This window comes from Carettochelys insculpta, chromosome 4, assembly GCF_033958435.1.
Source record: "Carettochelys insculpta isolate YL-2023 chromosome 4, ASM3395843v1, whole genome shotgun sequence".
NCBI classification, from domain to species: Eukaryota; Metazoa; Chordata; order Testudines; family Carettochelyidae; genus Carettochelys; species Carettochelys insculpta.
The window spans coordinates 29,514,635-29,540,634 of NC_134140.1; the positions used below are offsets into that span (position 1 = coordinate 29,514,635).

Here is a 26,000-nt window from a genome sequence, read left to right on the forward strand (position 1 = left end):
ATATATACTATAAAACTCTGTGACAGTCTGTGCTATAGATATAAATAAGACATCATAATGATTAAATCAAAAAACATGTATTATTAGCCACACTATTCGAAACCAGAGAATTTTGACAGTTAGGGAGGAACAGGTTGAAAATTTGAAAGTGGAAGGCATCTTGTGGGGAAAATGATCTTGAAATAATAGAATTCATGATTCTAAGGAATGGTAGGAGGGAGAAAAGAAAAATAAACAATGGATTTCAAGAAGGCAGACATTAGCAAACCTGGGGAGTTGTTAAGTCAGATATTATAGTCCTTGGTCCCACCATGAGTTCAAGGGACTGGATGTGATAACCTCTCAAGATTCCTTCCATTTCTATGAAAAAGTAACCGTTTACTCTTAAATTAATCTGAAATCAGTCTAGTATTGGGGGTGGTGCCAAATATACTTCAGTTACAAACTTGAGTTAAAATAGTGGTGAAAGTCTTAAATACCAAGGCCCAATATAGCCTGAATTAAATTACAACTTTGGCTTTTATTTTATTTTTGAATTTTAATAAGACTTGGCATTTAGTACTCTTCCAGGAACTTTACATTTTTATTAATCATGAACCCTGTGTCTACACATGCCCCTTCCTTTCAAAAGGGGCATGTTAATGAGCAGGTTCGAAAGATGGTAATGAGGTGCTGCAATGAATATGCAGCATAATGGCGGCCACAGCAATTCAAAAGTGCAGCTTTTCGAATCGTGCACCACCCGTGGAGATGGGACCTTCTGAAAGGACCCCCCAGTTTTCGAAAGCCCTTCTTCCGATCACCAGATAGGAAGAAGGGCTTTCAAAAACGGGAGGGGGGGGGGTCCTTTCAGAACATCCCTTCTCCATGGGTGGCACACAATTCGAAAAGCTGCCCTTTCAAATCACCACAGCTGCTGGTATGCTAATGAGGTGCTGCATATTCATTGCAGCACCTCATTAGCATCTTCGAACCCGCTCATTAACATGCCCCTTTTGAAAGGAAGGGGCACGTGTAGAGCCAGCCAAAAGTGAGCCAAATGCCTGACTGCTTCATATTTAAGCTCTGTGGCAACTTATGTCAAAAGATGTACTTTTCACACGTTAGCCAATGTGTTAATAACATCCATATTCTATAGTGGACATGGAACTTGAGAGAACAGTTTTTTCAAAATTGTTGTTTACAGTGTTAGAAACCTTGAATGTGTGACTGAGTGTGTAACAGCAACTATTAATATGAATGACAACAGAGGGTGTAACTACAAAATAATAAACAGCTATTAGATCTCTGTAAATGTAGCTCATTCCTCAGAAGAACTGCTGTCAGCATACCTAATTATTAAATGCTCACTAGCTTGTTATCCAAATAATTATTAGGTAAACTTAAATGGACATTGCACTTTAAGGAAACAAAAATCTTTTGCATATGGTTTATGATTTTCATCTGACTCCTAGACTACGTCTACACTAGCACACTATGTCGAAGTAGCCTATTCCAACATAAGAACATCGAAATAGGCTACTTCGACGCGTATTGTCTACACGTCCTCCAGGGCTGGTGCCATCGATGTTCAACGTCGAAGTAGCGATGGAGAATGTCGAAAGGAGCCGTCCCGGAAGGAAGTGCGGAGCATCCACACACACACAAGCGCTCCCCGTCAAAATAAGGGGCCAGCAAAGCCCCAAGCTGCTCCCTTAAAGGGCCCCTCCCAGACACACTCGGCCTGCACAGCACAAGATCCACAGAGCCGACAACCGGTTGCAGACCCTGTGCATGCAGCATGGACCCCCAGCTGCAGCAGCCAGAAGCCCTGGGCTAACGGCTGCTGCACACAGCGACCATAGAGCCCCGCAGGGGTTGGACAGAGTGTCTCTCAACCCTTCAGCTGATGGCCGCCATGGAGGACCCCGCTATTTCGATGTAGCAAGACACGGATTGTCTACACATGCCCTACTTCGATGTTGAACGTCGAAGTAGGGCGCGATTCCCATCTTTGGATAGGAATAGCAATTTTGACGTCTCGCCGCCTAACGTCGATTTCAACGTCAAAATAGCACATGGTGTGTGTAGATATGACACGTACTATTTCGACGTTATGCCAGCTACTTCGAAGTAGCCGGCTAGTGTAGATGCACCCCTAGTCAAAAAGTCATCTCAGGCCTTTATAACAGTTGCAAAAAGGATCTGCTCCTGTTACATAGAAGTCAATGAGTATTTTACCATTGACGTGAGTGGGAACAGCAAGAAGTTTCAAATGTACTTAGGACTAATAAGAATGATACCTTCTTCATCATCCCTTATATTAAATGAGAATCTGACTGTGCTCTTTATTTTTGTTCGCAGGAATTGGTGGCTCGATATGTTGCTTTGATTCCTTTCTTGCCAGATAGTGTATCATTTTCTGGAATCTGTGACTTATGGAGTACATCAGATGTAAGTACAGGCCTAGAATTTTTTGTTCTTCTTTCTAGTCATTAGCATTTTCAGTGGTGTCAGATAATGAAATATTTCTTTGTCAAGGATCTAAAGAGAAGTGTTTAAAAAAATAACTTCTGAAATAATTTGTGTTTATCAGCCAAAGCGTTTCTAACCTTGGTAGACTGCCAGCTGTTGGACCTAAGAACACCATAAGTAGTTCCTGTTTCTCCATTCAGAAGGCACTAAAGTGATCACTGAGATTAAGGAAAGAAAATATCATATTTAGGGGTGGGGAAGATGAAAGTCTTGTGCACTCTTGACAGGACCAAGTGCCTTCTAGACCATTTCTATGACGTGTACCTATCCTCCTCTTAACAATCTCCATGTACGTCAGCGGGATCATTAGAATTCTTGAATGTGGAAGAAGGCCTCACCTATAATGTCCGCTATACACTCAGACTCAAACACCTTCTCCTAATGTGTTGGGAGAGAAAAAAAATTGATTTACAAATATTACCTTTTCTTAATTTTGTGTGACAATTTCACTCTTACCTACTCAATATTTTATAGTAAAGTATCCAATTCAACAAGCTAGCTGACACCCATTCATTAATATCATAGAAGTATACAACTGAAAGAGACTTTGAGAGGTCATCTAGCCCAGCCCTTTGCACAGAGACAGGACCAAATATATCTTGACCTCCATGACAGATGTTGTTTTCTAAATTGTCCTTTAAAACCTGTACCAGTGACAGGGATTTCACAATCTCTCTCAAAAATTCAGGGCTTTTTTTTCTGGCAGTGTGTGCTGGTATTGCATACCAGCACCTCTGTGTGAATGTTTCCCCAGCTGGGGTTCCCATGGCTTGGGGCTTCTGGCAAGGCTCTTGTGCCAGCTTTTAGCTGTGGGGCTGCGGGCCCTCCCCCATACCCTGGCCAGGGGTGAGTACCAGCACCTTTAATTTTAGGAAAAAAGCACTGTGAAAATGTATTCCAGTACTTACTGTGACAGGGTCAGGCCAGAGGGTTAGCTTACAAGGGGAGGGAGACAGCTCCAAGAAGCAGAAATGGCACAGGCAAATCAGGTGTTATCTTAGGCAGAGTGGAGCAGCAAAGAGGCTGCTATAAATTAGTTAGGGCCAGCTAATCCCACTTGAGGCTGTCATGGGCCCTTTTTAAAAAGCCTTCCCCCAGGAGGGAGAAGAGGAGAAAGAGGGTGGAAGAGGAGGTTGGAGAGAGATAAGGAGTTAGAGAACTGGGAAGTAGCGAAGCAAAACACAAGCAGTATCGGAGACAACCGGGGAGGTGGGAAGTTTGCACAGAGTGTGTTTGGGCTCTCTTCCCCTGGTAACCTCAGAGTTCAGCTGGAGGCTGGGAAGGACTGGTTACTCAGCCCAGTCAGACCAGAGGGCTCCTACTGCTGCTCTTCAAGCCAAGGGACAGAAGCCTGAACCCTGGCAAGGACAAGCTGAAGCCAAATCTTTGGTGAGACTGCAGACCAAACACAGGTCTGGGGCCCAGGAATGATACTGACCGTGCCATACATGGTGTTAGGAGCAGGATCTTCTGTTACTGTGAAATGCACCACAGTGGACCCACCTAAGGCAGATTAAGCCACCTCTGTAAGAAGGAGGAAAAACAAGATGGAGGACATTGTGAAGGCTTGTACAGGCCACCTCAGTGCAGCAGGAAACTACCAGGGTTCAGATGGTTGCCCAGCAGAAGTCCATGCAGCTACATCAGGGAACTAACCAGCTGATAAGCCAGGCTACTGAGGACTGAGCCATCTTGCAGGACATCATAATGCAGATGAAGGCTCTGACCACACAGGTGCACAGCCAAGATGGGACTCAACTTCTGCAAGGCAGCAGTTACCTCCAGAAGATGACGGGAAGATGACACGGAGGAATACCTTCTGGCCTTTGAGAGGATAGCCCTACAGGAAAGCTGCCCCTAAGCCCAATAGGTCAGCATCCTGGCCTTGTTTGTGTTCAGTGAGACCCAAAAGGCCTATTTCAACATGCCTCAGGAGGTAGCTACTGAGTACTACCAACAGAAGGCAGAGATCCTAGCCAGGTGTGGAGTAACAACCACCATCAGAGCCCAGCAGTTCCATGAGGTGAAGGCAAAGCACCATGGTCCCAACTATTTGACCCGATCTACCTGGCCCCAAAATGGCTTCAGCCTGTGACTTGAAGTCCAGAGAAGATAATGGAAATCATTGTCCTGGACCAGTATATGCCTGACCTGTGAGGGTTAGTGAGCCAGAATGACCCCTCTACATACGACAATATAGTGTCCCTTCTAGAGGGACAGTTAATTGCTAAGGGTCTCTCTCAACTTTTTGAGTAAGAAGTTTGGCAAGGTAAGAGGCCTGCCCCGCTTCCAAGGGCCCACATCCCTAAGCCCTCAGACAGGGCTTGGCATGAGAGAAAGGAGATGGAAGAGCGGTCAAAGGCCGTGAAGGGACTTGGGGACTGGGGAAGGAATGGGGGTAAGACCCAGTAGCCAAGGAATAGGGGGATGCCCCATGTGGGATATTAGTGCTATGCCTGTAGGGAGGTAAGACACATAGCAGCACAGTGCCCCAGTGTGGAAGAGCCCATGCAGTGTGACCTCGTGGATCTGCAAAGGTTTAGTGAAGTTCCCTTCCCCACCCCACTGTGCTTGACCGGTTAAGATGAATGGCACAGAGACCACAGCACTGGTGGTCTCAGAGCAGCTGATGGGGCAAGATCAGCTTTCCCATGCTAAGCGCACAGGGACCTCCTGTGTGTATGGAGATATAAGGTACTACCTTGTTGTCCCCCTACAGGCAGAGATCCAGGGAAGTGTTGCAAGGGTGGCAGTGGGGGTGGTCCTGAGGCTCCCATACCTGGTCATGATCAGGCAGAACTTCCCCAGGTTTAGTGATCTACTCCCTATGGACAGAGTGACAGTAGAAAGGCTACCCCCAGTCTTCCATAAACTTGACCAGGACCTGTTCTCTGAGCCTGGGAAGCCCCAGAAGTCCAGGCATGAGAGGAGGGCAACCAAGCGACTGGCCCAGAACTTAAGACAGACCCTGGCTGTTGCGGGGAGGCTGAGCTGGCTGGTAGTGGGGTGTGGAGAGTCCAGGACCAGGTAGTAGAACAACTCTTGGTGCCATAGAAACATCAGAGAACCGTGAAGTACCTGGCCCACAGCCATTTGTTTGGGGGCCACCAAGGGGTTGATAAGACCCTGGACCAAGTCTTATGAAGGTTCTATTGGCCTGGGGGTGTACATGGAATTATGGTGATATTGCACCTCCTGCCCCAGGTGCCAGCTACATGGGCCTCAACCGCATCCGAGAGCCCACTGATGCCTTGCCTATCACTGAGCTTCTCTTTGAGCAGTTTGCTATGGACTTGATTGGCCCACTGGAGAAACCAACTTAGAATCACCAGAGCATATTAGTAGTCCTGGATTATGTCACCCAATACCCAGAGGTGCCGCCCCTATGGAACACCCACTCAAAGACCATAGTATGAAAGTTAATCCAGATCTTTTCAAGGGTGAGGATACCCAAGGGATTTGAACAGATCAAGGTACTCCCTTTTTTCTCAAAGCTGATTAAAGACCTGTACGTACTGCTCCACATACAGGCCCTGAGGACATCCATCTACCATCCACAGATGGATGGTCTCATTGCGAGGTTCAGCCGCACCCTCAAGAACATGATCCAGAATGTGGTGAGGTCGGGAAAGGAAAGACTAGCATACCCTACTACCATACTTGCTGTTCGTCATCCGAGAAGTTCCTTAAGCCTCCACTGGGTTTTCCTTGTTTGAACTGTTGTACAGGCGTAACCCTCGGGGCATCCTGGAACTCACCAAGGAAGCCTGGGAGGAGCAGCTGAACGACATACACAGTATCATTGAACTTGTCCTTCAGATGAAGGACTGAATCGCCCGGGTTAACTCCATCTTATGGGAGCACCTGGAAGAGGTGCAAGGAGCCCAGCAGACCTACTACAACCATTTGGCGAGGGTCTGGATGTTGCAAGTGGGAGATTGGTTGATGGTGTTGGTCCCAACAACAGAAAATAAGTTTCTTGTCAGGTTAGGAGGGTGAGGTTTCAAGGTCTTAGGAGAGGTAGATTATCAGGTATGACAACTGGGCTGCAGGAAGCCAGAACAAGTCTGCCACATTAATCTGTTGAAACCCTGGCAGGACCAGGAAGTGCAGCTGGTAGTCCTGAGGATGGCAACACCAAAAGAAATCTGACAAAAGCAAGTGGGAATCTGCATGAAATTCAGTGCAGCCCAGCGAGTGGAAGTTTTTAACATGATGGACTGATACTCTTATGTGTTCTTGACAAAACTCGGCAGGACCACCAAGGTCGAACATCACATCACGAACCCTGAAGTAAAGGTGAATGTGAGGCCCTACCAGATTCTGAAAGCACAATGGGAGTAGTTTCTAAAAGAAATGAGAGAAATGCTGGAGCTGGGTGTCATTGAAGAATCTCACAGCCAATGGTCCAGCCCAGTCGTCCTGGTGCCTAAGCCCGATGGTAGCATCCGATTCTGCAATGATTTCAAGAAGTGAACAAGGTGTCCAAGTTTGATACATATCCCATGTCCCAAATAGATGAACTGATTGATCTGTTGGGAGAAACTGTTTCTACCTACCCCCAACCTGACCAAGGGCTACTGGCAGATTCCCTTGGCCAGGGATGCCAGATAAAAGACTGCCTTTTCACACTGGAGGGCTTGTATCAGTACAATATCCTCCTTTTCAGGCTGCATGGAGCCCCAGCAACATTCAGGCAGCTCATGGATAAGCTAATGCAGCCACACTTGGTGTAAGCAGCTGCTTATCTCAATGATGATATCATACATAGTCCAGACTGGGGGACACGCCTAGAAAGGTGGAGGAATATTGGACATCTTGAAGAAAATTGGCCTCACTGCAAACCCTGCACAAGTCAAATACTTGGGGTATATCATGGGAGGCGGCATAGTAAGGCCCCAGCTGAATAAGGTGGCATCAGTACAGAATTGGCCTTGGCCAGTCTGAAAAAAACAGGTTCAGGTGTTCCTGGGACTAGTGAGGTACTATTAGAGGTTTACCCCCCACTTTGCTTCTTCCATCATGGAGAAAGAGTGCTTGCGGTGAAGTGAGCCATGGTGAACCTGAATATTACCTTCTTGGGCAACTATTTGCTGCCATTAGAGACCGTGCGCTCCTGCAATGGATACATCAACAAGGACAGGAACACAAGAATAACACGGTGGTTCCTGTCCCAACAACCATTCCACATCCATGTGCAACATAGGGCTGGACCCCAGCATGGTAACACAGGCGGCCTGTTGGGTGCACTGCCTGTCGTTCCAAGTAGCCCAACCCCATAATGTTGAGCAGGGGAGAGGGGATATCTGGCAGGTACATTGCAACTTTGAAATGTAAAACGTTCCATTGTCCTCTTGTTATTAAAAGTCATGTTTAATTATAAACTTCACCCTTAAAAAGTGTTTAGATATAGTTTATAAACACGCCCACGCCTATCCACCCATACATCATTCAGACTTGCACATTGGGATATAAAGCAACGGTTATTTTTCCTTGGACTAGCATGACAATTATTAGAGGATGATTAGGTTTGTAACAGTTGAAAATGGGTTGGTCACCATAATACCTTCATTGGTTTAGGAACCCAGAATTCTCCAGAAAATGTGTATTATCATTGTGTGGTGTCCATGGATGGTTTTAACTAACAGATGTACATAGACTACTCCCTACTGGCTATACATCTGAGTAATTGCAAGTCTCAAGGCCAGAATAATTTATATTCAAGATGCACATTATCAGAGTATTAAAGAGGACTGAAGCTTTTACACAAATACCCATTTTTTTAAAAACCAACCTGACTGCTATTGGGCAGTCACTATAACAGACAGACATGGATGTGGAAGGGATAGAATACTGGGGACTCATAGATTAGTAATGCAGTATATTGAGAGTATCTCAGAATGTTTTCTGGAAAGCTGCAGTGACAGACTTTAACGCTCACAATGAAATTCCCTAAACTACATTGCAGATCTCTGCAATACAGTCTTCTCTTATTTGCATATGAAGCAATGGTGATCTGAGTGGAGAATTTTGGCTGCAGCGTATTAGTAAATCTTCTTAAGTGTTTCAGGCTAGGAACTGCTGACTGTGTCCATTTTATTTTAAAGAGTTACAATTTTTTGTTTTTCAATCAGCAATTTCTTGATCTTCTGGCTGGTGATGAGGAGGAGCATGCTGTTCTTTTGTGTAATTACTTTCTTGCTATGGGCAAAAAAGCTTGGCTTATAATTGGAAATGCTATTCCTGAGGTAAGACAGTAGTTTTTGTTTTATTTGAATGTGAACATAGTATTCAAATACACACATTAACACAGCATAAACAAACAAAGCTGATTGTGTTCCAAGAGATGGACTGAAATTTCTCCTACTGCTGTAATTTTTTAAGTAATGATGGTGTGGGTTCAAAAATTGGTCCCGCTGGAAGCCTATTCTGGTATCAGGCATTCTACCATCTTATTTCTCTATTAGCTCAGTATAAATTTAAGAGATTTCCCCCTCTCCTGGATTCATGTTTCCATGTGTAAGTAGTTGGAACGATAGTCCTTACTCTCCATTGTGTGCCATCTGTAAATCCCTCCTAGTGGTCACTTGGTAGAGGCATAAATGAATACAGGAGGTTAAAGCCATTGAGAATCAGGCCTGATCATGCTAAAGCAGTTAAATTCCTTTAGTAGCATGGGTCACGTTTCTCCCCCTGAAGTGCTCAGATTTGTAAGCAACCCACATGACCTTCAGGCTTCTGAAAGGTTTCCAGGCCCCTGGCCAAACTGTAACTGCCCTAGAGGACACCCTGAAAGAGTATTACAGGCATTATACCCTCAGGCACATGGGTCCTCAACATAAGTAAAGCCACAAAACTGAGCTTGGGGAATACTATTCCCAGACTTTCACTCCTTGAGATTGTTTGCAAACATAGCAATATTAAGCAGAGATCCTAATACTCAGAATACATTTTATCTTGTCAAAAGTTGATGACAGCCCCAAAAGGACATTTTGCCCAAGTTACCAGGGAAAAGGCCTGAACCGCAGAAAATCCAAGTAGTGGGTCTTTGGGAAGGTGAAAGAATGCCTTGGGTAGGGAGCTGTGTATCAGGGATTGCTGTTGGGGTAAGTAAAAGCTATTTCAGGAAGCTGTGTGATGAGAGAGAGGTGGGTGCTGGTATATATGAGAGGCATGTCTGAGCAGCTGTCTATGGATGTGTGTGTATGTCTGGAGAAGGGATTTGTGGTAAAGCAGGGGGGCACCTGGTACTGGTAATGCCAGTGCTCTCACCCTGTCATCCCTTTCTCTTTATCTTGTTGATGCTGTCAGCACCCCCTCCCATTCTCACTAACTGTTCATCAGGCTTGGATCCAGCAGAAGCAGGGCAAGAAGAGATAAAAAGGCCTCCACTCCTGCTGGGAGGGGCTGTGGATGTCTTACAAATAATTCCCTTTAATTCCACTGCAATGCATGCATTTCCAGTAGGGCTCAAGGAAGAGATGTGTGTCATGCTATATGCAGCATAGCTGCCCTGTTCATTAGTCTTTCTTACAGACCTACTTTTTTACATATTGGAGAAACAATTTTTCTTCACATAAATGATAGAAAGATGCTTACTGATCCTTACCTGAAACTTTCTGTAAAGGGACTACAAGCAGTCTGTTAAAAATAATGCCAGACCCTCTCTGATAAATTACTGTGTTGTGCTGAGGGTATATATGTGTTATAAAGTCTAATTTGAGTCTGAACTCTGCACTTCACTGTATGTTTGTGTAAAACTCAGTCAATGGGAACCAGCTTGCTAGTTACCAAAAACATTACCTATGTGAAGGCTGATGAGTAACCTTGTGGAATCAGTTGGTGGTCTCAGAACCATTGCTAGGGAAATAATTAAACTTAGAAAGGACATTGAAGCTTGAGGTGGATATGAAGACTTAATTAGTTTCTCAGTCTCAGACATCCAGCACAGGGATCAGCCCCACTGACTAGGCAGTGTGGAAAACTATGCCTTTGGTGTGGATAAATTGAGAACCCACCATTCAGTTTGTTATACTCTCAGTAAGACAATTTTAATCAATACTTAATTTACATCTAAATTTATAGGAAACTGTCTTTTTTAAAATTAATTTTTAAAGTGCTGGAGATGAGAGGTTATTTGTCCAATCAATCCTGATGTAAGCTAAAAGAAAACTAAACACCACTTCAGAGGCTTACAATTTATTTGAGCATGGGTTGTGGGGACTGAAATGGATGAACTGCTGGTGGAAGAAAACTGCTCTAATGAAATATAGTTCAGTTGTGCAGTTTGTCTGCAAAGTGGACAGTAGCTTGTAAAATATGTTACTTTTGAAAAGCATTTTTTGTAAAAGTTTATCATCTTTTTCTTCCTAGGGGCCAACAGCATACGTATTAAGTTGGGAGCAAAATCAGTATGTGATTTGGAATCCTAGTAGTGGACTTTGTTATGGACAGTTCGATACTTTCTGTCCATTGCAGTGTGTGGGCTGTTTGATTGGCTTTGATAATGTATGTATTTCCCATCTTCTCTTTCTTTCTCATCCTGTCATACACATAGAAAATGGTGTCACATTTTGTCATCCCCTCCTTTAACCTCGCCTGTATCAGTGCCAATACACTTTATATTAATGGGTCATATTATCTAATAGTAATTTATGCTTTTCTACCATTAGGTTTCAAGCTATTTAAGTTCTGCTTTAACTGTTCCTTAAAACAGATTTTTACTAATTTAAATAGCTCATAAATTATAAAATGACTATATATAGCACACACAAGCAAAATATCCAACCAGCTGTGCTTTGTAGTATTTATTCTACTTACTCTTGCGGATTGTATTTGCTTAGCTTTGTGTCAAACGGCAGGAAGAGTAGCGTATGCTAAATGCATAAGCAGTGTACTCGGAAAGCAAAATTATGAATCGTAAGCTATGAAACTATTAAACATTTTAACAAAATAATGAACAACAGAATATCAATTTATTTGAACTTCAGAAAGCTTTTGACAAAGTCTGTGACTAACAGTTATTGGCGAGACTACTACAGCTCTTCCCTTTTACCTCATCACTAAATTGGCTGAGATATTGACAAAGAATAGAATTAGTCAATCTTCAACAGTGCAGAAAGTTAACAATGGGCTGCAATGGTTCTATATAGGAATCTTTAACATAGTCATGGGGTTTTTGTCAACACAAACACTGAGGTGGCAAAATTGGCAAAGGAGACAAAATGATTTAATTAGTCAGGACTGATGAAAGCTGAGGAACTTCAGAAAGACCTAGCTAAGGTAGGTCATTGTGCTGCAGTTTGGCTGATTAAATTCAGTGTTGACATGTGTGAGGTAGTGCAGGTTGGATGGAATAACTGCAGTGGTTACATGGTGCTTGGCATTGTCGTGACCAGTACAGTGAAAACCTCTGCTTGTTGTGCAGCTGTGGTCAAACAAAAAATAAGAATCCATGGCTGCCCCTCTCTGCAGTTCCCATTGGGAACTATGGCTAATGGGAGCTGAAGTGGGTGGTGCTGTCAGAGAAGGGCAGCACACAGCCATGTGTCCCCCACAGCCATAGGGGTGTGTTGGTCACTTCCTGGAGTGGCACAGGGGCCGGGGCAGGCAGAGAGCCTGCCATAGCCTCACTGGGCCACTGTCCAGGAGCTGTCTGTGGCCATAGGTGCAGGAATATGGGGCAAAGAAGGAAAGGAGAGTACTACAGAATACCCACCTCCATGCAGAGACTTGAGGAGAGAATGCATATCCAGGAAGGTTCTCATTTCATATTAATTGCTATGAGTTACTCCTACTGGAGCTTTGGAATATAGTTATTACCTGTGTCAATCCCATTCGCATTGAAAAGCTGTGCTATATATTGCATGGCTCTTGCTTTTAACCAAGTTCTTCTCTCTTAGATCTGGTTTAATATCCAACGGTATGAGTCCCCAGTAAGGATAAATTTTGACATCAGCAAACCCAAATTATGGAAACCTTTCTTTTCACGAAGCTTGCCATATCCTGCCCTCTCCAGTGTTCAGGTATTAATTGTACCTATTTAGACGTGTTTGTAGCTTAAAACAATTACTGGACTATTTTAAGGGACGAAAGATGTGACAAAAGATCTTCATTCGCTACATGCCACGGGTTTCCCCCCCCCCCTCATTTAAAGCATCTTTATCTTGCACTTTAAACTCATTGTGAGTTTAGTTCAGCAGGCTAACCACACCTTTGTAGTAACTACTTACCTCTGGGGCAAAGCTGGGCCATTTTGCACATGCAGAATTCAGGTCCCCCTTAGCTTTCTTACAGAGAATTGACTTTTTATGAGGAAGCAAAGGGAAGCTACAAGAAATCACACACCACTCTCCCCTCAGGGTGGATGTGTGTTCTCAGGCACCTGGAACAGCCATCAGAGAGTTAAATCACTGGGCTGTGGCTGTCCCAGCCTGTGGCTCATACCCTGTACCGGGCTCAGCTGCTGAATCCTTCCTTTAAAATGTGACGATGACAAGTTCCCTTCATGTCTGACACCAGCTGCTCACCTTTTAGATAATCAAGCATACAACCTGCTGCCAAAAGGGACAGAATAAGTTTTGTGTATAATATGCTTAACTAGGTTTCTATGCCATTCATCTGAGGAAGTGGGTCTTACCCATGAAAGCGCACGACCTAATAAATGTTAGTCTTTAAGGTGCTCCAGGACTGCTTGTTAAAGTCTAAATGTTGTTTTTCGGGAATTTGTTTTTCTGACCTCATGTACTGTATGGTGCAACAGTATGAGCACGATTTTTCCCTCATTCATACGTTTGTTAAGCAGGTGTAACTCCAGTAGAACAACACTGGTGCGACCCACATGCGAAGAAAATGAGGTCCTGTTTTCAGCTGTCATAAGAAGTCTTACATTACAAGTGATAATTTAATCAATTCTTTATTTTTTATTAGCCTGAAGAATTAATTTACCAGCATCCAGACAAGGCTGCTGCATTAGAACTGCAGGGCAGGTAACTTTGCCTCCATAAATCTGTTAACGCCCATTAAACACTATGAGCAGCAGCTATAGAGCCTGCTTCACTACCAAAGAATACAACATTCAGTGACTTCTCTCAGCCAGTATGGACTGTAAAGAGCTGCAATTAACTATTCTGAAGCATGCTCAGTGGCTTTTTGATCCCTGTAGTCAAAATGGTCTCTTCCGGTGCTTAATCTATGTATTGTTTCAATACTAAGAGTAAATACAACACCAAGATCTTACAAGTCAGTCCTCCAGCATGTGACCTCCGAGGGTTTCTTGTAAACCAGAACACTGTGCCATTATTGCTGTTGTGTTTATCTTTGAGCTACTTTAAGAGCCTCAATATTTCTACAAGCTGGGTAGCATGTCTAGAAAAATAAAGTTGAGTTCTCTTTTCTCGGTCTCATCCAAAATTGTGAAACCAGCAGAATCACACCTGGAACTAGTAAGACAATTATAACTATTATTTCACTGCAGGATTGAAAAGATACTGAAAGAAAAGATTATGGAATGGAGGCCCAGGCATTTAACTCGTTGGAACAGATACTGCACCTCCACACTTCGTCATTTCCTGCCTCTCCTGGAACAGTTCCAAGGAAAAGCTATAGAAGAGGACCACCAGGCAGAACTGCAAAAACAGCTAGGAGACTACAGGGTATGATCATGAACTCATATGTGGTATTTGGCTAATGAAAATAGTCGATCTAATACGGGACTGTGAGGACATTAAACTTCAGATTTGATTTACTTATTAACTGAATGTCACTTAATATCAGAACTATCAGAGGGGGTTATGCCTTTGATAGAAGGCCAGCAGCCAACATAGAATAGTTTACAAGGCAAAATAAAGAAAGCAATCAGCACTAATGAACTTGGGCAAGTCTGTACTCCTTGAGCTGGAGTCATCTCCACTGCACTGGAAAATTTCTAAATTAAAAAAAATCCCTCCCCAGGGGGAGAAATGATGTCATCACGCCAATGCCTCTGTCTACCACCTGGGCAGACTTCAGGGAGGTTGCTATGGGTGTCAAGGAAGTCAGGAAAGAGCAGGGCTGCTTCTGGCCAAGGGTGAGGGGAAGAGCTGGGAGCTGCTACTGTCACCAAGCCATTGGAAAGTGCTACTGAGAGCCAAACTCAGCTGATGCTACTGCCTCCTTCCACCCTCAGGTCAGGCAGCAGGAAGTGGCTCCTGTCAGTAGCAGTGCTTTCCTGCCAACTGGCCCTGCCTTCCTTCCTTCCTACCCTCTCACCAGCCTTGAGACTCACCAGGGAGGGGCTGGGTCTGTGCGTCTGTATGTGGGCCTGGGTGTGTGAAGTAGCCATGTTATTCAGCAGGTAATAATCCTGCCTCAATCCAGTAATAAGTGCTCTTCCAAGAAAAGCTGAATTTGCATCCACAGTGAAATTACATATAGTAGCGATAATTGCTGTACCTTTTTTAGTTTCCCTACCTGGTATAATGCTCTTTGTAGTCTGATACAGTATCTCAAAGAAAGAAAAACAGTCATTTCCCACCCCTGCTAGCTAATGATTGTTTTCCCTTGTCTCCAGGTCTCTGGATTTCCTATTCATATGCCATTTTCTGAAGTGAAACCTTTGATAGAAGCTGTACATAGTACTGGAGTCCATAACATCGATGTTTCAAATGCAGAATTTGCTCTAGCAGTGTATGTCCATGCTTATCCTAGCAATGTTCTCTCTGTGTGGATTTACATTGCTTCACTTGTACGTAATAGATAAGTCTATATTGGAATAAATGCACTCAATGAGACAGCAACTTGCTGTCAGAGAAATCACATTCAATTGTATGTGAAGGGTTTGTATTGACTATTGGTCATACCCCCAACAATGAAAATGAAATAAAGCATAGGAGTATTCTGGCTGTTGGTTTTATAGCTATGCTGAGTATTTCTGTCCTTCATTTGTGTCTGCCTCTGTATACTCAAACATTACATAGTGGGCAGAGCAGTTCTCCAGCTTGTACACAGCTATGAGAGTAAAACCAGTAGACAAGGGCAGCCTTGTACCTTCTTGGCTGCCTACCACTGGTACTTTCAGAGCTGCTGTTAGGGTGGGAGACTTCCCCTAGGAATGTTAACTGTAGGCATAGTTTCACCCCTCCCTCCCATCCAGGCAAGGCCTCAAGCTTGGCTAAGACAAGAAGTAGAGGAGAAACTGCCTCCCACTTTCAGCTGACACTAACCTGTATGCATCCTATGGGGATGGTTCTGAAACTCTGTCCAGCAAAATTACTTCAGTTAAGAGAATAGTGAACATTTTGGACTTGCGTTTCTCCTTACTCTTCCATGACTCCGTTGACTTAATGGACTTATTCACAGTTTATGAAGGAAGCAGGACATTTTGGCACACAAAGAATCATCTCAAACTAGCAAACTGCCATGTTCTAGTAGTAGTTAGATGCTGCAGCTAACCGTAGAATTACGGGAAATATTTGCTGAGTAGCCGCCATATTATTGTACTTCAACTTCCATATAAAATAGTAACTGAAGAAACTAATTCTGGGCATATGGATTGAGCACTGGTAGCCAGCAGGCACTGGTTCAGAAGCACCCATCCAGACCCCAAGACAAGTACAAATCTTGGATGCATGGTGTTCCATGAATTGTCCTAGATGTGGGCCAGGAGAAAGAAAATCCCTACCTTAGCATCAAGGAGTCTTGAGTTTCTGGGAATAAAGGTGGAGCCAGGCCTAACAGGTGCAAGTGAGCAGTAGAGCTAACCCACTGCCCAAAACGAGGAAGTGGTGCCAATTCTGGAAATGGTAACCATGGCACAGAGCATTCCTCCGTTGGTCCCAGAGGCAGTAGCAGATGGCGCAGAAGTGAAGAACTTTAAGCACTACCTTTGGCAGTGCAGGATGCTACAGCACCTGCCCCAGTTTCACAGACTGTGAAAAGGAGACACCAGTCTGCAGTGCCAAAGCACCCAAAGGATCTGCAGCTTGGCCATCCAAGGGGTTACAAACAATATAATTAGAGAAGTATCAGTCTAGAGTAGGTTTACAGAACAAATACTTTGCAGTATAACCTGTGCTTCCCTCCCTTATCGGAAAATACTGAAAATCTTAATCAACAATGCACCCAATGCCTCACTGTTAGCCTTCACCAGACAAGGGCATGCTATGATGTAGTCAAATAATCCTCTTTGGTTGTTAGAGGTGTGCAGAAGACTTCAAAACCTCATTCATTCATAATCAGTGCAACTGAACAAGACTTCTGCCCAGGTCTAGCCCCCTTCCCCCAACCTTATCATCTGGCAATGATAAATTCTGGTGGACATTTCAACTTATTGAGGATCTTTATGAAAGGCTTCCATAGCCCTTTATAAAGGTAGATAACTTTCTCCTATAGTAACAGGTGGGGAGACATGGGGAGCCCATAAATTACTCAAATCCACCCTAAGTCAGCTGCACAATACAGAGCATCACATGATTGCTCAAACCACTAGACCACACTAACTCCTTTAGAATTACTGCCTGCCAACACCAAGGCATTTAAATCATTCCACCCACCTACAATTAACATACAGCTGTAATGAAAAAACAAAGCAACCTTTGTTGCTGGAATAGGGGAGGGCGCCATGGAAAGACAAGTTCCTTGAAGCCTTAGATACTAGTAACACACAGTAAGTAAATACAGAACATAGTGCATTTATTAAATTCTTTATCTTTTCCTGTAATACACTAATAAAAACGTATAGATCTTCTTTTTAATAGAAGATTTGGTTACTACCCTGACTCCAATATACACTTGCCAGCAACTGGACTCCTTTCATTCCAATCAAAGTAGATTGCTCATCACTGTCAAGGTGCTCCAAGCTCTGTTTATTTTATATTTGTTCATATGATTAAAATTTTAAATTTTTTTTTGAAAATCCCTTTCAAAATTCAGCATTTTAGCAGGTTTTCTAATGGACGATGAGGCTGCTCTGTAAATACAGTACATATACAAATGATTTGTGGAGCCCACTGCACAAAGCAGGCAGTGCTAATTGGCCTGACACCGTACATTGTCATTACATTTTAAATGCTAAGTAAAATTGTGGTGTCAATGGGAATGTCTTATTTGAATATATTTTTCAAACCCAGATACAAAAACAATGCTATTTTTGCAATACAAAGGAAGGATTTTGGGAAATGGGAAGAGAAACAACACTTCTAAAGGTGTATATCAGCAAAACAAAACAAAAAAAACATTTCAAATTATTTGCAAAGCTTTATATTGTACTTGTGGATTTAAAAATAACAGTAAAACTCCCATTCAACACAAAATAATCCAAGGAACGATATATAAGTGCCAAACTTTGATTAAAAGTGGCATTGTGGAAAAAATTTCTGTTGACCGTTTCCCCATTCCCAATACATTAAGTAAAATAAAACCCAACACCTTTTAACCTGAAATGAAACTTGAAAGATTGTTACAACACTGTACAGTTTACTCAGAATTAAGATTTTAAATTGTGGGGTGAGGGTGGGGCTAGTATAGTAAACCACACTCCAAAAAGGATCATTAACACAATATGTGGACTGTAAGTAAAGTGCATGAAAGGAAGCCTGCTCAGCTAAATGAAGTAAACTGAAAGATCAGAAGAAGGGTCATTCACCAGAGCGGCAGCAGGCCCGAAAACCACACTGCAAGTTCTGGCATCCGCTGGCAGTTTCAGCATGAGGACCTGCATAAAAACAGAACACATGTGAAAAGAGGAAAACAGTTTTGGTCATCATTAGGACTGTCCTGGCAACCTAGTTATTTATACAAGTTAGCTAATTTTGCATCAAGGAATGTAGGTATATATATAAATGCAACTCGCTGATTACTTAAGTTTTTTATTTTGTGAAGATTTTCCACCATAATTTGGCTAGTGCCATAGTCCCAACCCAAACACCACATTCAGCGCTCACAAACTGCAAGCTGAAATGTATATTATTTTCAGATCAGCAAATTTAATAATATCCATTCTGCCAAAAAAAAAGAAAATAGAAGTGGGGTATTTTCATAATGCACATTTAACCTCCCATTTTTCAATCAAAGAAAAAACTAGGATGCTGTTAAAATGCAAAAATAAATTGATAATGTATCTGTAGTCAACTTCAACAACTTAAAAACCTTGATATGTAACAATCACCAAATTTTGAAAGTAAAACCACCTTTCAGCTAACACAGTTCCCAAACTATGTTCTGGCAGAACACTGGTGTTCTGTGAGCTACTGCAAAGTGTTCTGCCAGGGAAACTGGCAGTCTCTTCCCCATTCTCAGGGAAAAAAACTAAATTTTGGGATGCAATTTGCTTAATTTTATAGTGTTGCTAACCACTGACTTAGATCTACAGTAAACTGTGGCTCAACCTCCCACTCCATTGGTTCAGCCACACACTCCCCCTGGCCTTGCGCAGCTGTGGTTCAAACCCATTCTCTCCCTCCCCTGCCCCGCCCTAGTTCAACCTCTCCAGCCCTGGCTCAACATCCCCCGCCCCGCACACCCCCCCAGCCCCAGGCTTAATCCCAAGCCTTCCCCCACCCTGGCCCCACATGGCCATGGTTCAACCCCCCCTGTTCCCCCAGGCACCAGCTCAAACTTCCCAGCCCCATGCACCCACAGGTTAACCCCCTGTCCCCACCTCAATGTTTTATCTCTTGTCCCTGCTGTATTTGTTTTGTTAATGTTAGGTTTTATTATTATTTGGTGAGTTATGTTTACCGTACAATAATTATAATTAATATTATGAAATTTTATCCACTAGTAATGTTCCTTATAGTTAGTATGATGTAAAAAAGATGAAGTGTTCCGCAGACAGCGCCGTGATATCCAAGTGTTCCATGACCGGAAAAAGTTTGGGAACCACTGAACTAACATATGAAGTCAGACAAAAAAAACATAGACTTTAAAAAAATAAAAAACGCAACCAGGTATATCATGAATCTTAATGGATTTTAAGATCTCCACCAATGCTTTTTTTTCCATTCAGATTCACTTAAGTCTGGCTTCCAACATAACTACACACATTAAGTTTAAATAGTGAGAGATTGTGAAAAGCTCATCAGAACAACCCACCTCTTCCCCTCAGTACACTGAAAATACAAATGAAAACATGAAGATGTATTTTTAATGCATTTTAGAATGTCATTACAATCAGAAAAGTTATGCACTGATAACTCCATTTGAGTGTGTCTGGCCCCATTTGTTCTCAAGCAATCATGTAAACCAAAAGTAATGAGCTTCCAAGCAAAATGATTTCTGTAGAGTCCAGCACTGAAAACAATACCAGGTGTTTGGAAATCTGTTTTCTGCTCCATAAATAAGCAAAAATCTAGAACAGAGAACTTAGCTCATGCATAAAGCAGAATTAAAATACACCTGTCATGTCTGAAGGATACCGGCTCCACGGTGCTGAAAACAAAAACTGGTATTCATCAAGCAACAGGAATCACTGAGGAAAAAGACATTGACTTGAAAAGGTAAAATGACAAAGTGTCATTTTACAGCAATGTTGCTGATCAACTTTATAATAGAGTCCCAGACTTCAACCTTTGAGTCTTAACCACTGAATGGACTTTCTAGCAATGAAGGAGGGAAACAGTGTCATTGGACACCATTCATCAGAACAAGACAACATGCTCTGGGCAGCAATGCCTTTAACATACATACACACTGCTGTATTGCCCATTGTCCTGAGACAAAAACTATGGCCACTCCAAAGCCATGCTTATTTTAGATCTGCAGTGTCCAATATGCTCCCTGTTTGCCACATGTGGTGAATGGGGCAGCATAGCGTGGCAAAATGCAGCTCTAGAGAGCTGCACATGTGGGGCACCCCTCCAGCTGCTCCACACACGCACCCTACCACATGATGGGAGGTGGTGCCAGGGGTGGTGGTTTGTGGCAATTGGCTAAATTTCTCTTGGACACCACTGTTTTAGAGGATCTCTGAACACCTCCATTACGGCTGGCTCTTGAGACAATGTGAGTAGAACCACAGGATTCCAGATGAGACCATGCTCTTGTTTATAAAACACCATTAGTATGCTTTCAACATAGTTTTCCAGCCTATCCTTCATGCATGTTAACATTGCTTGCCTTTGTTCCCAGAGTGGTTACAGTTAATTTACAACCCAGCAAATATATGAGTAATTTCAAATGTTTTTTTTCCAAACTACATTGTTTTTCTCTTGTCCGTACTATTTCATCTGGCATTAAACTCTCCTCACTCTCCTAATTTTTCCAGGTCCCTCTGAAGTGCCTTACAACCTCCTCCTTAACTAACCTAAATTGTGTCATCTGAAAATTCTGCTACCTCAGTATCTTCCAAGTCATGAGCAACTATAGTAAAAACAAGACTAGCACCATGAGTGGCAGATGTGCCCTTGGGGCAATGGGGCCTGTGCCTAAGAGCCCTCGGAAAAACGTGCATACCACCCAGAGCTCCTGCCAAGTAAAAGAGAAAGCCCTCACTCCCTGGCAGGGGTGCAGAGCAGTCAGAGATGGGCCAAACCCCACCCATTTGCCTGGTAGGATCGCTGGGGCGGACTGCAGGCAGAAATGGTGAGGGGCCCCTCCTTGTTTTGGCCCAGCACCTCCAAAAACAGTAATCTGCCTCTGGTCTTTGATGTGCCATATTAACCTTAGGGCAAGCTCTAAATTAACATTTTTTTCTTGTCCCATTGCTTAGCCATTTTCTAACCATGACAGCATTTTCCCTCTCACACTAGAAGTACTTCATACCTTATTGAAGGACTCTGACAAAGTGAAACAAGTTGAAATTGCAATTAAGTTACATTTACCTGGCCCTCTTGCACTGAATATTTGTTGACATGCTCAATTTCAGTAAAACGAAGAGAAGTTCTACAATTCAATGCTGCTTTAATCTCCCCAGTGCCCTTGTGCAAATCAGTCACCTAGCTTCTCCACAAGTATCAGAGGCGTAGCCAAGTTAGTCTGTATCTTCAAGAGCAACAAGAAGTTCTGTGGCACCTTATAGACTAACAGATATTTTGGAGCATAAGCTTTCATGGGCAAAGACCCACTTCATTAGACGCATGAGTTGGGGTTCCAGAGGAGGGTCCAAATTTACAGGCTCATGAATAAAACCCTTTACTCTCTTGCCCCCTGATAAGCAGCAAACCCACAGATACTGGCCTTCCTGGCTCTCAGATACTTAAAAGAATTTGTTGTTTGTTTCTTTTACTAAATTTACTGTATCAGAGTACCGTTTATATGTGCTATTTGCTCAGATTCCCTCTTTACCTTCCTAATTTCAATCTTACATTTTATCTGTCATAGTTTATGTTCCTTTCTATTGGCTTCATTTTGGCTGGATTTCCATTTTCTCTGTTTAGCTTAAATAGTGTTTCAGATCTTGCCACTTGAACACACACGTCGTCTCCCCCTCGGTATAACTTAAGTGATATAAACACACAGGGCAAGCATGGATGCAAATATACCTATATACAGTTTGTGCATGAACCAGGCCTTAAAGTGAGAATCTGGAAACTCCAGAAATGTCTACAGAACTGATCCACTGAGCTCTTTACAATGAGCCACCGATGAAATGAGTGGAAGTCTCCTGCAGCGGACAAGCAGAATAATTTTGAAAAGATCTGAGAAAAGGTTGTGGTTGAAAGTAAAGCCCTTTGAATGCCACAAATGACAAAGAGAAGTCTGCATCATTCACACTTTGCTAAATACCACACTTCAGGGTCCATTTTTGTGTTAAATAGATAGAAAATGAGGATTTTTCCTAATATCATTCCAGAACACATTCCCCCCCCACAAAAGCCCTGATCAACGATCAATAGGTCAATTATTTCATAATTTAACCAGCCATAGACATGTAAAGATCTTATTTAATCTTTGTGCAGTACTCAGAAACACAGTACTACATATTCATAAAGTATTACTAAATTAAAACAAATTTAAAATGATTCAGATGGGACGTTAAACAGCTTAGTTTATTGCCAATTATTAATTTTCCAACAATTATTCGAGGAAACAGTGATATGCAATCACAGAATGCAGCTCCCTTTGGAGTGGATAATACACTGCAACACCGCTAACCAGTTTTCTATATGCACTGAATACAATATCTAACTGAAACTGCCTACCAGATTTAATTAAAGAGGATGTATTACCCAAATAAGAAAGCTGCCAAGATATCATGGTCATGAGCTCTTATAGTGGGTAAAAAGGTTATGGTCTTCATTATGCTCATTTAGGACTGTGGTTCTCAACCAGAGATAATACGCACGCCTTGAGCGTATGCACTGGTCTTCAACAGGGTACATCAACTGAGCTAGATATTTGCCTAGTTTTACAACAGGCTACATGAAAAGCACTAGCGAACTCAATACAATTTAAAATTTCACACAATTACCTGTTTATAATATATGTGAACGCAATATTTACATTCAAATTCATTTATTTTATAATTATATGGTAAACATTAAAAAGTAGACAATTTTTTCAGTAATAAAGTGCTGTAACATGTACACTAATATTGGACTTCGAAGCCAAGCAGTTTTTAAATTAAGTGAATCTTACACAAAACAAATCAGACTCCAGAAAGGGATCTGAGATCTCTCCTAAGAGCAACTGAAGAAATGACACTGTCTCCCTAAATGATGTAGTCATTTTTTACACAGCATCCAAAAACATGCTTCACAGAGCAAACAGGTCAGTCTCTGCCCTAAATATCTTATAATCTGATTTAAGACATGATGCAATAAATGAGGGTAAGGACCAGCATTAGAGCAGCAGGATTGCAAAACTACTCAAGTTTGAGCATGTACATCTCTGTGCCACAGTCAGAACTGCTTTCTGGTTTTGGAGGGCTTGTCTGGTTTTAATAAGACTCATCTATTATGTGTTTCATGAAAAAAACAAATCCAAAAGATTTAATGTGTTAGCAGGAGTTCAAGAGACTTTCTTGATAGACTAAATTTGAGAAGGTGTTTCATGCATTAGGAGGTGTGGGGGGAAGGAGACATGGAAACAATGATAGGTAAGCACATGAACAGGTCCTTGAGGCTGGCATCACTGGCAGAATGGAGGAATGGCATAAGCAACTCGCTCAGAGTAGTAGGATAGGCAGGTTTGCCTTTGAAAAAGGCCTTGTGTTGAACAGGAAAGCACTTGAATTTAAAAGGGAAAGGCTGATATGATCAGATCAACTGACAAGGAAGATCATTTTAGCAGCTGCAGTCCCAAGCACTGTGGTCCAGAGCCAGGCAACACAGGGCCTGATCCGGCCCACAGGTGCTGCCTGGCTGGAGGAGGAGGAAGCACTGCATGTGCTGCAAGTTCCCCTCTCCCAGCAGGGAAATGATAGTGCTTTTCCCCTGCTACTCACATCAGTCAATCATGGCCAATGGGAGGAGTGGGTGATGGTGCCTGGGAGTGACACGGTGGGGTAGGGGGTGCAGAGCCACATGTGATCCCATAGAGCTGAGCCAGTTAAGAGCCCCCCATCACCCTCACACCATTCCTCTCTCCTGCCCAGATCCCCTATCTCCAGCCTGCTCCTACACGTACCACCTTTTCCAGACCACCCCCTACCCTGCATCCCCAGGCCATTCCTACACCTTGCTCAACACCCATACCCGCCAACCTTCAGCCTGTTTCTGCTCGTTCCTTCCCACTCAACCCCCACTCACCCAACCTCCAGCCCACTCTTGTACCTTTCCTCCTGTCCAGACCCCACACCCTCAGCCTGCTCCCTAGAAGCCCCCTCCTGCACAATGAACCCCTCATTTTTGGCCCTGCCTCAGATCCCCAGAAGACAATCTGGCCTGGGGGAAGCCCTGAACCTCAGTCCCCCCTCTCTAACCCACTGCCTATGGGACTGGAGTGTGAGGGGAGTGAAGTGTCTCAGCCAGGGGCCACATCAATGAGGGGGCTTTTTTTGCGTTTCTCACTTTTATGTGGCTCCCAATAAGACTGTTCTGTGTGTCAGCAGCTCTCAGCCCAGAAAAATCTTCCCCACTCCCATCCTAGGCTCTGCACCTCTCAATGCTACTCAAGCAGACATACAGGGTCACTGAAGGTAGCCTACATCTAGGCAATGTGCCTTCTTTGCCTCCTCGTTAGCATAAAGTGTGCCGAAGTCAGTGGAGAGGAGTCAGTGCCAAGAAAAAGCAAGGAAGATAACTAAAGCAAAAAAAGGGGAAGTCAAACATTCCCCTCAGAGAAACTCAAACTTTTACAAACCAGCCAACAAGTTTCTCTGAAGTAAGACTGGAACCTAATTCTTGTACAACGCCTAATTCTCTTTCTTGACTCCACTGTGAGCTAGTAAGGGGCAAAACCAACACAAATCAACTGCTACATTCTCCACAAAGGAGGAAGTGAGACATAAAAAACATCTTAACATCAGCAACCTTAGCACTGACAACAAGGGAAGGCGATGCCCAGTGTGACCATGCATATGCCAGTGCTCTAGTAACATGGACTGTTCTGCCCATTGATCAACATGATCTCTCTCCTCTCTGCTACTGGAACTTAGCCTCAGCCTCATGGGCTCACATGACTACAACCATCAACGTAAGAAAGGAATAACCCTGAGGCCTGTTCATTGGGTGAGGATAACTGATAAACCTGAAATGTTTCCATCCTTTGCTACCTAAATTTAGATGCAAGACACAAGCGTTCATAAACAGATTTCCTTAAGCAACATTTGTCAATACAGAAATGATCATTTGAAATTTTAAAAAAATCTGGTGCAAAATTCAGAAGAAACTGAGGTGAAAGCTAACCTGATATACTACAAAAAAGTTTAAAAACTCCCAAACATCAAACTTTGAGCCCCCGAATGTATCATGTACTTTATAAAAAGACGTTACCGTTAATGTTGTCACAGTAGTAAAAGTGTTCATCGTTTAGCGAAGGGCATGCAGCAACCAAATCGTGCAGGCCTGCACCAGTTATAGTAAGACAACCAGAGAGATTAAGGTGCTCCAAATGCGGCAGTCCTCCTCCCAGAGTCAACGCCCTATCATCAAAGAAAAAAAATCAAACATGTTAAAACAGAATAAAGAACAGGGTTGTAGTCAATGCAGATTCTTCAGCTCTGCTGCCAAGTTCATGGATTTTCTAATATCAAGCAGCACCAGCACAGACACAAAGAAAAGTGATGCCCTATGTCAACACAAGTATTTTTTTTTTTATATAAAAACAACAAAACAAGCCCTTAATGCAGTGGTCAGCCTTGAACTTGCCAGTTTTTCTTTTTTTAAATAATTAGGAGACTTTACTTAAGTATTCATATGAATAAATTAGTAACTGAGCTTTCCCCTACTTACTACAAGGCATGCCTACTGCAGATATGCTCAGGCAAAATTATTTAAAGCAACCAGAAATCCAGAAAGTAAGTGTTCAATTGCCCAGCTGGAGCCTTAGCAGGAGTCCCATAATCTTAGTTTTTCCAGCAAACCCAGTAACAAATAATGGCCTCCAAACACATTACTTAAGCCAGAGAT

The 26,000-nt window shown here is 42.9% G+C and overlaps 2 protein-coding genes across 7 annotated transcripts in view; one reads left to right on the forward strand and one right to left on the reverse strand.

Annotated features, from left to right (window-relative positions):
• CC2D2A (coiled-coil and C2 domain containing 2A) overlaps positions 1-15,394 on the forward strand; it is a 140,060-nt gene extending 124,666 nt beyond the window's left edge. For 4 of the 5 annotated variants that reach the window (XM_074992510.1, XM_074992511.1, XM_074992512.1 and 1 more), the window contains 7 exons: positions 2,344-2,433; positions 8,649-8,762; positions 10,888-11,022; positions 12,417-12,539; positions 13,444-13,502; positions 13,991-14,168; positions 15,065-15,394. In XM_074992510.1, coding sequence (XP_074848611.1) covers positions 2,344-2,433; positions 8,649-8,762; positions 10,888-11,022; positions 12,417-12,539; positions 13,444-13,502; positions 13,991-14,168; positions 15,065-15,253 — 888 coding nt within the window. In that variant the 3' untranslated portion in view covers positions 15,254-15,394. Of the gene's footprint in view, positions 1-2,343; positions 2,434-8,648; positions 8,763-10,887; positions 11,023-12,416; positions 12,540-13,443; positions 13,503-13,990; positions 14,169-15,064 lie in introns of those variants that run through there. The other variant, XM_074992513.1, reaches the window with a different exon arrangement.
• A 1,945-nt stretch (positions 15,395-17,339) lies between these two features.
• The window catches only part of FBXL5 (F-box and leucine rich repeat protein 5), a 56,499-nt gene continuing 47,838 nt past the window's right edge, over positions 17,340-26,000 (reverse strand). For both annotated transcript variants that reach the window (XM_074992516.1, XM_074992515.1), the window contains 2 exons: positions 25,365-25,513; positions 17,340-18,205 (listed from right to left, as the gene is read on the reverse strand). In XM_074992516.1, coding sequence (XP_074848617.1) covers positions 18,129-18,205; positions 25,365-25,513 — 226 coding nt within the window. In that variant the 3' untranslated portion in view covers positions 17,340-18,128. The remainder of the gene's footprint in view (positions 18,206-25,364; positions 25,514-26,000) is intronic.